The 12,383-nt window shown below is 48.1% G+C and overlaps 1 protein-coding gene across 1 annotated transcript in view; it reads right to left on the bottom strand.

The window, feature by feature from the left end:
• Window positions 1-10,907, bottom strand: part of BDH1 (3-hydroxybutyrate dehydrogenase 1) — a 37,019-nt gene extending 26,112 nt beyond the window's left edge. The window contains exons 1-2 of the mRNA XM_039489074.1: window positions 10,820-10,907; window positions 1,384-1,515 (exon numbers count right to left, since the gene is read on the bottom strand). Of these exons, the coding sequence (XP_039345008.1) occupies window positions 1,384-1,469 (86 nt within the window). The 5' untranslated portion in view covers window positions 1,470-1,515; window positions 10,820-10,907. The remainder of the gene's footprint in view (window positions 1-1,383; window positions 1,516-10,819) is intronic.
• Window positions 10,908-12,383: the final 1,476 nt, after the last annotated feature.

Genomic DNA, 12,383 nt, shown 5'->3' on the forward strand with positions numbered 1-12,383 from the left:
TTCTTAATGATTCCCAATTGTGTTTGTTTTTTTGACTGCCACTGCACACTGAATGGATGTTTTCAGAGAACTATCCACAATGACTCCAAAATCTCTTTCTTGAGTGGTAACAGCCAATTTAGATCCCATCATTTTATATGTATAGCCAGGATTAATTAACTTTCCAGGTATGCTGTGAAGTACTTCTTTTTCCATGAAGAAGAGCTTGGAATCTCATCTCTCTCACCAACAGAAGCTGGTCCAATAAAAGATATTCCCTCCCCCAACTGATCTTTCATTTTTCTTGGACATTTGGGGCTTGATCCAATCCCTCTGAAGTCAGTGGCAAGACTCTCATTGACTTCAGCCGGCTTTGGATCTGGCCCTGGTGGGGGAGGTGGATTGAGGGACAGCGGGATATAGTCAGCTGTGGGCACATTAGGGTTAATATCACTGTGACAGGTCAATATCTTGCATTATGAATTTGGATGAGGACTTGGTTGTGTGTCAGTCCTCAAGCCCTGATTCTATTGTTATAAAGTACGTTTTAATTGTTGTAAAAGTGCCAAGAGGAAAGGATGGAGACATCAGTGTCAATTGAAATAATTACATAAAAGAAAATATGTGAGTTCTTACAACAGTTCTTGTTATTTTAACTTGAGTTGGAAAGAAGATTCTTCGTAACATTTAAGTCCTTTTGCAGGACAGAAATTAATGTAGGGCCTGATCCTGCAAACACCTGCTGCTACTAAACATCGTCCCATTGACCTTAAAGGACTACTCACGGCAGTGAGCGCTGCCTGGTCAGAAATGTTAACAAGAATTGGCCCTGAAAGTGAACAAATGCAACCATTTTTTACACTATAATTTAAAATGAAATTCTGCCAGGGTAGAAACATCTGACTTCATTATCCAACACCTGTCTTTATTTATAAATCAGTAACATTTTTAGACAGCATTTGTGGGAGACAGGAGTTTAGACTCCAACCTAATTTTACAATTTGACTCCTCCATTCAAATTCCTGCATTTCAGACCAAACCCTGCAGTCTCAGCTCAAGCACAGCTCTCACTGTGAGTCCGATTCTGGACTCATTTATTCCAGAACAAGTCCTGTAAAGTGAGGGGAGTTACTCTAAATTTAGACCAATCAAACTCAAATCAAACTCTGGGTCCAAATGAAGAGGGTATTTTGTCTGAGCCAGGATTACAGACCTAAATGGTTAATCTTCTGCTTGTGTTTAGAGCGAAGCAACTTCATTACTCTGCCCAGATCATCTTCATAAACACCCCACCCCTTCCCTTCCAAATTTCTCTGATGTTTGATTTGGTTCAGTACCTGTTTAGAGCCATGATGTGTGTGTCCCGCTAGCCCTCACACTCTCCCATGCCCCCAGGTTCCTTACCTGAGACCATTTCCAATGTCCCTGAAATTCAGAGTTTTCACAGAGAAAAGTGACAGAGGCCGGGAGAACCTGGTAGCCAGCATCATTGCAATCCACAAACTGTACCGACAGCAAGCTCTTTCCCCTTTAGCTCTGAAACACAAGAAAGCACCTCTCCTTTATTTGCTCTGCACTTTTATAGTCATGCTGACTCCTAGTATTTTAACAATAAAATAAAGTCCAAAGTAGGCTCATCTTTCCCCCCTTCCACCCCACACAGTGAGATAAACAGCTCAAGCAACATCTACCAGTTTAAACTACTTTAAAAAAAAAAAGTGAAGGGGTTTAAGCAAACAGAAAAGCAATGGGTCATTTTACAAAAATCTCCATTTTCATTGATGTATTGCTTCTTAATCTCTGTATTTTCTTAAACATTTAGAAAAAATGTAAATTAATTCCTCAAGTAACATAGTTTTAAGTCAGCTGTCTGAAATACTTTACCGTTTAAATGTAAATCCAGTTCTCTGAGCAAAGATAAATCCTACATTTTCAAAACATTCCCTGGGCTTTAATGCCAGTGGTAGCCATGTGGCTAAAAATGTGTGCAGCTCTTTGAAATGTAATGCCCCAAATGGCTGGCAATACAGATCTAAGCCCAGGAAGTCACTGAAAAGGGTATTCTAAAAAGGAAAAGTGCACAAAAGCAGGAGACAAGAAGAAGGGGCCTTTCCAAGAGTGAAGCAATTTTGTACAAAACAAAATCTGATCTAAATTTTCTCCTAGAACCTGAATCAAACCTATTTTCTTTTAAGCTGGAAAATACTGGTTAATTTTTAATGTGTGTTTGTGGATAGATGGATAGATAGATATTTTATTCTATGCTGTTATTGCACTTCTGGGGTCTGTCTGGAAACAGAGGTTGGCCAGAAATGAAAACATTCCATGAAAAGCGCTGTTGTTAGGGCCTTTACAGTTTGGTCAGAAGGAAGAAATACTGGAAATCTTGCAAGAAAGACTGTTCTCATGAAAGCAGCAAAGAGTCCTGTGGCACCTTATAGACTAACAGACATATTGGAGCATGAGCTTTCATGGGTGAATACCCACTTCTTCGGATGCATGTCGTGGAAATTTCCAGGGGCAGGTATAAATATGCAGGCAAGAATCAGGCTAGAGATAACGAGGTTAGTTCAATCAGGGAGGATGAGGCCCTGTTCTAGCAGCTGAGGTGTGAAAACCAAGGGAGGAGAAACTGGTTCTGTAGTTGGCAAGCCATTCACAGTCTTTGTTTAATCCTGAGCTGATGGTGTCAAATTTGCAGATGAATTTGTTCTCATGAAAGTTTGTGTTAGCCAGCTTTACAAACTCAGGTTTGCCTGGTTCCAAGAAGCATCTGAACTTTGGGGTTCTCAGACAGATCAAAGATTCCTTCATTGCTCAGGTCTGTTCTACCACCGATGCTCAGGTGAGAAGAGTACTGCATGAAACTGATGGGCAATACATTTAGAAGAAAGGAGAGGAATGCCTTCTGTGGTCAGACAGTGGAAATACAGTGGCACGGGGGTCAGCAGCACTACTAATGCTGTCTAGATTTTTTTTTTAAATCCAAGAACATTTTATGACTATTCATAAAATCTGCATCTATAGAAGCACAGATAATGATAACGAGGGTAATAAACTCTCAGGCTTCAGGGTCTGAGCGTTTTGTATAGAAGAATTTTAACTCTATGTACATCATTGCACAACTGCCAAAGTGCAGAGCAGATGAATTTCAGCCCAGGTCACGGGGAGACTGGCTGTGTGTCATGGGAAGGTTGCACGGGAAGGGAAGATGATTGGGGTTTTCTCTCCTGATTTGTACTCGCCACTTCCAGTGCTGTCCATCTCACCCCATCCGGGGGTGGGAGAGCTGCTTTCTGCCCGTATTCTGCACCCCTGCCCCTTGGTGTGATCTGTCTGCCCCACGCAGCCAGAGCCAGAGGCAGTTGTTACATTAAACAGAGCGCTCTCTGGAATGACCTCTAGCTCCCCTCTCTCCTCATGTGTCTCAGGGAGAGCCAGCCGTGTTCCTGATGGAAGTAACAAAGGAGGGAAGAAGGTTATGGTGCATTCCCATGTGACTTGGAGTACTGGGGAAGGGGGCTGGTGTCTCCCAGTCGATTTCCTCTTCCTTTGCTTCTCCTCTCGCTCTGTTGTGCCTGCTCTGCCCCGCCCTGTTACACCCGCTCTTCCCCCCATCCTCACCCCTGTTGTATCAGCTCTGCTCCGCAGGCACACTCAACTCCCCTTTGTACCTGCTCTGCTCCCCGCCCCTCCTCCCCCCATCCTCTGTTCTATCTGCCTTCCCACCACTAAATCTGCTCTGCTCCTTTGGTTGAATCTGCTGTTCCCCTCCCCTCACCCTCTGTTGCCTTTCCCTGCACTAGGGACTGCCATGTGACATGTACAGTACTAGTTTGCTACCGCTCATATTGTAAATGGAGAGTGACCAGTCCAGTAAAACCTGCTTTGGAGCACAGCGTGCAGGGGAGACAACAGTCTGTGGGTCTGAGCAGCAGGCCAGAGCCTGGCCAGGAAATGAGGGCTCAATCCTGTGAGGTGAGAGCACTCCAGAGATATTAGCTGGGCAGTAGATACTAGAGCAGATGGGCCATTGGTCCCATGTGATATTGCAAATCCCATGTGTGGGCTTGAGATCTTTGTGTCTAAGCCCCCCTGCAGTTAATTGCAGCTAGTTGTAAACCCTGTTGTATTGATGAGAGAATAGCTGTGTCTGGGGGCAGCAAAGGGGTTCTCGTTGAATGGGAGCTGCAGTGAACCCAGAGAAATTGCAGGGTGATGCCCTGACCTAGCAAGGGTGACTTTGCACCAGGCATTGCACTGTCAGGGCTTGGCCACATCAGCATCGTGACCCAAACACGCCGAGCTGGTTCAGACAGGGCTGCCAAAGTCACAGCTGCAAAGGCCCGAGGCCCCCTTCCCGCCCCACCCCACCCCAAGGCAGGCTTCGATGCTGCTGTATCTGCTCCAAAGCCAGGTACTGTGGAGGGGGCAGGTCGGGGACAGGCTCCCAATGTTCCTTGCTTACCTTGTTACTTACACTTTGACAAACACTGCAAAGCCGCTGGCTGCCGCACAGGGGTCCCTGACTGACCTTCCCCCCCACCTGTCCTGGTCACAGCTCCCCCGCAGCGACCCCTCCTGCCTCTGGGGTGCCCGCTCTGCGGGCAGAATGTCTCTCCTCCAGTCTCTGTTGGGCCCATCCAGCCTGGGGCCCTCAGTGGGGAGAGGTGACACTTGGGTGCCTCAGGGAGGGGGGCGGGCGGGCTGAGGAGAAACAGGGTGATTAGCGTCTCCCTCCCCACTCCTCTTCACTCCCCCCTCTACAGTCTACTTTCCTCCTTCAGGGCTTGTACACTCTGCTCCCATATCCCTCTGGAGCCCCCGTCCCCGAGTTACATCCCCCATTACACCTCCCTTCCTGGGCCCCCTCCCCCCATTATATTCCCCCCAGGGTCTCACAGGGTGCTCTCCGGTCTCCACTGGTGTCTTTCCCTGCACGCTGGATGACCTGCGCTCCCAGGAACCCAGGTCTCCCGTAACTGGGACTTGGAGAGCTGCACATACGCAAGCAGGAGCCCCACAGGAAAGGGCGGATGGGTTGAGCCCACATTTGGGAGCCCCAGGCATGGAGTGAGAGCTGTGTTGCTGACAGAGTCTGTGGTGAGTGTGAGCCCCGGGAAACCATGGGTCTGCAGGGGGTACCTCACAGCCCCTCCCCCAGCTATAATCTGATCTCTCTCCACAAACCCACGCCCTTGTTCTGAAATTACTGCTCCCCGTAAGGGAGTTACTCCTTTGTCTCAGAGGCCTGCACTGTTAGTGTCCAATCCCGGCCAATGCCCCTGGCGGGGGTGTGGGGGCTCATGACACCAGCACGCTGAATTTAGGGTCTTGCTAACAAGGAGCTTTCCAGCGAGGCTCAGTTGTTCTTGAACCAGGCCTATGTTAAAGCAATGGCAGGCCACCAGGCTGCCATTATTCTGTCTCCCTCCTTTGCTCGCTGTCACACGGAGGAGGAAGGGCGATGGGGGAAAGATGACTACTTTCTCTTTCTTCTTTCCCTCTTCCAAGGCTGCTGGAAGCGAAAAGCAGAGATCCCAGCAGCTCCACTTGCTCAGTGCCTCTCGCCAAGATGGACAGGTTTAAATCAAAGTGATTTTAAATCACTGATTTCAAGAATGATTTAAATCAAGAAGCAGGAAATCCTTCATTGAAGTAAGTGATTTTAATCTTGTTTTGCATTTGTATGTTTTAGTTCTATTCTTAAAGAAAGGCTTATTCTCATTGGTTGGTAATCATTAAAATGTGTGGATTTCCAAACAAATAGAGCCTTTACACAACATTTTGAACTTCCTTTTGCTAGCCAAGAGGATGAATTACATCTATACACAGAGAGCTAAGCAATTATGTATCTTTATATATTTTTTTCAGATTCTTAATTTTTACTTTTTTATTATGTTAGAATTTGGTGAATGATATTTCTGATTTCCTAGATGGTAATTATTTACGTGGGATTTGTGTCAAGCTGCCTTGGAAATTGGAATTCAATTAAAAATGTAGAAAAACAGCATTTTTATTAGTTAAAAGATTACCTTAAATGTCTTCAATACGTGAGGAAAAAAGTATCAAAAATCTTTTGCATTTAAAACTAACTGATTTATTAAACAAAGGAAATAGTCACCATAGCTAGAGAACTGACTGTTTCTTGAGACCACGGGCCACATCATAAATGGTATTTAGATACCAAAAGATGCACACAGGTGCCTACTAGGATTTTCAAAACCACATAAGCAGGTTAGGTGCCTAACTCCCATTGGAATCCATGGGAAAAATCAATGGGAGTTAGGCACCTAACCACAGGTGCTTCTGAAATTCCATTAGGTGCTTGTCTGTATCCTTAGGTGCCTAAATCCCTATGATAATCTGGCCCCACATGCTTCAAGGTTTTTAGAGCTAGTAGATCTAGTCCTCTCCCACCCATCTTTATTCAAAGATGAGATGAGAAAAACAAGATTTCCTGTTTTTTCAATTCCCCATATGTTTCTCAACTTTCAATGAATTAGTCTAAATGAAGAAACTATGCCTTCTGCACCTGCTAGCTAAATTAAAATCAAACGTAGTTCAGGCAAATGCATTTCTGCACAAGAGAACCTGAAAGTACTTATATTTGGAAAAATATAAATACCAGTACTCACACCCCTGAAAAGACTGAAAATAATATAGGAACTTAATGCAGGTAAGACATTGTGACATATTGAAAAGGTTTGAGTAGACCTCCCAGGTTAAAGATGTTTCCCTCTGATTCTGAATATAAGTAAAAACGCAGTACCCTTTAACTCATTCAAATTTAAGGAAGACTTATTGATGTAGCACATTTTAGTCCCTGCCCTAAAAACTTAAAGACAGGGAGGGGATTAATCACACCAGATAAATCCATATCAATGGAAGGGCTCCTCTGCTCTATTAGGATCATTGTGTATTTAGTTACAAAAACATACATCCATGTAGATGAGATTCTGCTATCTCTAGACATAGGTACATATTTACCAGTTTGGGTTTTTTTTAAGTCCCTAACTACATAGAGAGATCCAGGATTACTCTGAAGAAGCCTTTGCAACCATGAAAATGTGGATGGAAGATGAATTCTCTGCCTAATTAACATCTTACTGTTTATGTAAAGGGTTAGATTTTCAGCTGAGTCCAAGTTTCTGCGTCAGGAGGCTGGTGGCATCTTTCCGAATGCATGCTACCCAGCCCTGGTGTAAATCAGAGCTGCTGAGAAGCGCCTGTAATTTATGCCACAGGTCCCTGAGTGGTGGGATGCCAGTGAAGGGCTGAACCCATGGAGCTCCACCCTGTTACTCCCTGCCTGCCCCAGCACAAACCGACACACCTTTCCCCTATACCAGGCACGGGGAGATTGTGTTGACCCCCCCCGTGTGGGGGGTTCTCCATGAGCCAGTTTATGTCAACTCTGTTCTGCTCAAGTAGCACAAAATGGACTCAGCAAATCAGAGTCCAGTACTAAGAATGTTTGCACTGGTTGCACCTTAGTGTAGATGTGCAGCAGTGGTGCAAAGCCCCAGTGCAAATGTGCAGCAGTGGTGCAAAGCCCTAATGCAGCTGTGCAGTACCGGTGCAAAGCCCCAGTGTAGATTCAGAGATGTTCAGGCCAGATGGGACCATTATGATCACCTTGTCTGACTTTCTGCATTACACAGGCCAGAAGACCTCACTCTGTAACTTCTGCAGCAAGCCCATAACTTCTGGCTGAGCATGTCTAATAGAAACACACCCAGTCTTGATTTAAAGACTTCAGATGATGGAGAATCCACCACAGCCCTAGGTAAGTTGTTCCAACAGTCCATTACCTCAGTATAAAAAGTGTGCGCTTTATTTCCAGTCTGAAATAAAGCTCTAGCTGCAGTTTCCAACCATTGGATCTTGTTAGGCCTTTTTCTTCTAGACGAAAGAGCCCTCTACCATCAGAAATCTCTTCCCCGGGTAGGTAGGTGTAGACTGGGATCAAGTCCCCTCTTAACCTATGCTTGGATAAACTAAATAGATTGAGTTTCTTACATCTCTCATATAAGGTAGGTTTTCTAGAACTTGAATAATTTTTGTATCTCTTTTACTATTTTTCAACATGGTTTTTGAAATGTGGACACCAAAACTGGACACACTATTCCAGTAATAATCTCACTAGTGCTGTTACAGAGGTAACACCTGCTTATACACCCAGGATTGCATTAACCCTCTTATGTACAGGACTCATGCTCATTGGCTATCTGTCGTGACCTCTATGTCCTTGTTGGTGGCACTGCATTCCAGGATACTCGCTCTGACCTACATTCTTTGTTCTTACATGGATTTGGTTATATTAAAATACATGCTGGTGAAATGAGTCACTTTACCAAGCACTCCAGATCAGTTTGTATAACTGACCTGAGCCCATCAATATTTGCCACTCCACCGATTTGTGGCATCTGCAAATTTTACTAGCAGTGATTTCATATGTTCTACCAGGTCAGTGATAATAGTTGACTGCATTGGTTGGGCAGGGCTTACACCAGTGCAATTATCCCAGTTTCAGATTAGGGGAAATCCACTGGCGCAGTGTATTTACAGTGGAGGGTTGCACAAGTTCAGCTGCACAAAGGCAGCTATTCTCATGCAAAAATCCCTAATGTAGACAAGTCCTTATACAGAACAGACTGGGGGCATGTCTACACTTACCCAGGATCAACACTGTGGCGATCAATGCACCCTGGGTTGATTTAGCAGGTCTAGTGAAGACCTGCTAAATCAACCGTAGATCGCTCTCCCATCTACCCAGGGTGGTGTACACACCACAGTAAATCGACCTATGCTACGTTGACTCCAGCTACGTTATTCACATAGCTGGAGCTGCATAACTTAGGTCGACTTACCCTCCTAGTGTAGACAAGGCCTGGAACACAAATTGTGTGAAAGTGTAGCAGTGATTGTTAGACTTCCAGCAACAAAGTCATTGAAGTCTATGGTGCTTCATCTGAAGAAACACTGAAAACCTGGGTCCTCTTTTTTTCAGTTGTAATCTTGGTTCATACAGGAAACCCAGTGCTGTCTAGGGGCTAGTTAAGGAGACAGACCTGAGTTCCATTCCCAGCTTCATCAATGACTTGCTGTCTGACCTTGAGAAAATCAATACACGTTTCTGTGCTTCAGTTTATCCATCCATAAAATGGGGTCAATAAACTTCCCTATTTCACAGATACTTATTGGGAGGCTCAATTAGTAAATATTAATAAAGAACCTGGTAGGATAAATGGTATGTATCATTAATTGTATTGTGATTAATAAGGGTGAAAAATGGGCAAAAATATTTACATACTCATAAACTAATAATCTGTAACAGGTTCAGGTTGTGTAGATTTTTCTAATTTAACAAAATGAGATAAATAATTGGAAGATCTATTTAAAAAGTATTGTACCAAAGAGGATAATAATATAAATTAAACCTTGGCCATTTGGGGCCAGGCTCTGCCCTTGATTCTTGTCACTATTTCTCATTGAAAAAAAAAAAGTCTCGTCTCATGCATAAAATTACCCAGGACCCAAGGCTGGTGTCCTGCTCTTACACTAACCCACGTACTACATCCTTCACCCCTTTACACCTGGGGAAGTCGTCTCCCCACACAATGTGGGTATGAACCATGGCCGCTTGGGTGAGCGAGGGGGGAATTCTGGGTACAAGACAGTTGTGTGTGTGCCAGGGCCAGGCACCTCCAACGCAGAGACAGCAATCCAACAACCCCGCTGAGGTCAATGGGAGACATCTGTGGGTTTTGTTTGGATCAGCATCAGTCCCTTGACATCTGACTCTCTGGTTCCAGCGACACATTGCAGGGATCTGGCCTGGGCTGGCCACACACCCCAAGCACCCAGCACAGGGTTCAGACAAAGCAGAGTCCTTTAAACCCGCCCAGCCACATTTCAGCACAAGCAGCATCCTGAGCGCACACCCTAGGCTGGCAAGGGGCCAGACTGAGCCAGCCCTCAGCATCTGACGAAGTGACGTGCCTGCCTCAGAACTGCATCCTCAGCCTATGGGAGCAGGGGCGTGGGCATGGAGACAGCCTGTGCCTCCTGAGCAGCTGCCCTGGCTTGCGCCTGCCTCCAGATCACGCTGCCAGGGGCCGCACAAGGGATGCCAGCTCGCCAGTCCCCAGCGGCAATAGCCAGCTTCCTCCGCATGCCTCTCCCGTGCCAGCTCGGCTCGCTGCTGCCAGAGCGGGGCACAGGTGACATGGCCCCCTCTGACCTTCATTTGTCCACCAGGCCAGACCTGGAAAATCCCCCATCGCCTGTGTGCGCGTGTGTCTGCGCGTCTGCGCATCTGTGTGCGTCTTTGTGTGTGTGCATGTGCGCGTCTCTGTGTGTGTCTTTGTGTGTGTGCATGTGCGCGTGTCTCTGTGTCTTTGTGTGTGTGCATGTGCGTGTCTCTGTGTGTGTCTTTGTGTGTGTGCATGTGCGCGTCTCTGTGTGTGTCTTTGTGTGTGTGCATGTGCGCGTCTCTGTGTCTCTGTGTGTGTCTTTGTGTGTGTGCATGTGCGTGTCTCTGTCGCTGTGCGTGTCTCTGTGTGTGTCTTTGTGTGTGTGCATGTGCGTGTCTCTGTCGCTGTGCGTGTCTCTGTGTGTGTCTTTGTGTGTGTGCATGTGCGCATCTCTGCGCATCTCTGTGTCCGCCTCCCCCCGTTCAGTCGCACCGGCTCCCGTTCCCCACGCGCGGCTCCGTGCCCGCGGCGGCGCCGGCCGGCCGATCCCCCCGGCCCGGAGCGCCCCGCGGGGAGGCACCCGGCGGAGCTGGGCGGCCGCGCTCGGATGCTGCTCCCGCCCCGCGCCGCTGCTGAGTTACCTGCAGGAGCCGCGTGTCTGGGACGCTCGCCCGGCGCCGGCTAATGTGTAACCCGCTTCCCGCGGCTGCGATGGGCTGCGGGCGGGGGGCCGGGCGGGAAGTGATCTCACTGCTCCCCGGCCCCGCCCGCGGGCTGCACTGCACCGCCCGGCCCGGCCGGGGCGCGGCGCTGCGCTGCGGGAGCCATGCGGGGACGGGCCCTGCTGCGGCGGCTGCTGCTCCCGCTGGCCCTGGGGCTCCCGCTGCTGCTGCTGCCGCTGCCCGGCGCGTCCCCGGCTGCTCGGCTGGGCCTGGGCTGCGTCCTGCTGCTCGGGCTGCTCCGAGCGCTGCTTCCCCGCGCCGCGCTCCCCGTGAGTACCCCCCACCCTGCGCCGCACCCCTGCCCTGCCCCGCACCGCACCCCTGCCCCGCCCCGCACTGCACCCCTGTCCTGCCCGCAGCCGGCTCTGCGCCCCTGGCCTGAGCCAGCCCCGCACCCCACCCCCTGTCCTGCCCGCAGCCGGCACCGCACCCCCTGCCCTGCCCGCAGCCAGCCCCGCACCCACTGCCTCCAGCTGGCCCTGCCCCTTGCCCCCCCCCCCCATCTACAGCTGGCCCCATGTCCACTGGTGCCCTGCAGTTCCCAGGGCCATAACCCTGCACACCTGCTTCAGTGAGGGGGTAGGGACCCACTCATGTGCACACCCCCGGGAGTGGCGGGGACCCACACAGGTGAAACAGAGCTCATTTCTACTTCAGGGCTGTCTTTTTAAAAAAGAACTTTAGGAGAAACACTTCAGGGGAGGATGAAAACTGAAGGACAAGACCAAGGAATCCCTCACAGTAACTCCACCTTCTTCCTCCCGTTCCCTGTTCTCTCTTTTTTTCCTCTCAAGGTTCACTTCCATTAATCTTTTATTTGCCTCTTTCAATCTTTAGACTCTTTAGGTTTTGTTTAACTAACACTGAAAAGCTACTTTAACCCGACTCTTCTTTCACACCAGCGTAAATCAGGAGTAACTCCACTAACAGCAGTGGAATTATAGATTCACAGATTCCCAGGCCAGAAGGGACCATTGTGATCATCTAGTCAGACCTCCTGGATAACATAGGCCATAGAACTTCCCCATAATAATTCCTAGAGCAGATTTCAGAGGCTCTGTTTAGCCCTGGGCTGTATCTTCCTGGGGACGTGCAGCCACCATTTGAAATAACCACTGTGCCCTTGCAAGGAACACTTGCATTTCAGGGGGCTTTGAGATGCATGTACTAACCACCTTGTAAGTGTCAGTCGCAGTATTAAAGGACAGTTGGAATCATTCCCCAGGTTCAGACCGTGCAGTAAAATCTGGCTGTTTGTAGCTGACACCAAGCAAGTTGCCACCGTAAGATTTTCCTCAGCTCCTAGTGGGCACTGCTGTATTTACACTGCTTTTCCTGGCTTCTGCCACATGCTGCTGGATCCCCTAGCAACTGAAACCAATGGGAGCCTTGCCATTGACTTCAGTGGCAGTAGGACCCGGCCTCTGAGTTCTGTCTAGCATGCCTGACAAGTGGAAGTAACTCAGCTGTCTCCAGGATTCCT

The sequence above is a fragment of the Mauremys reevesii genome, linkage group 9 (assembly GCF_016161935.1).
Source record: "Mauremys reevesii isolate NIE-2019 linkage group 9, ASM1616193v1, whole genome shotgun sequence".
NCBI classification, from domain to species: Eukaryota; Metazoa; Chordata; order Testudines; family Geoemydidae; genus Mauremys; species Mauremys reevesii.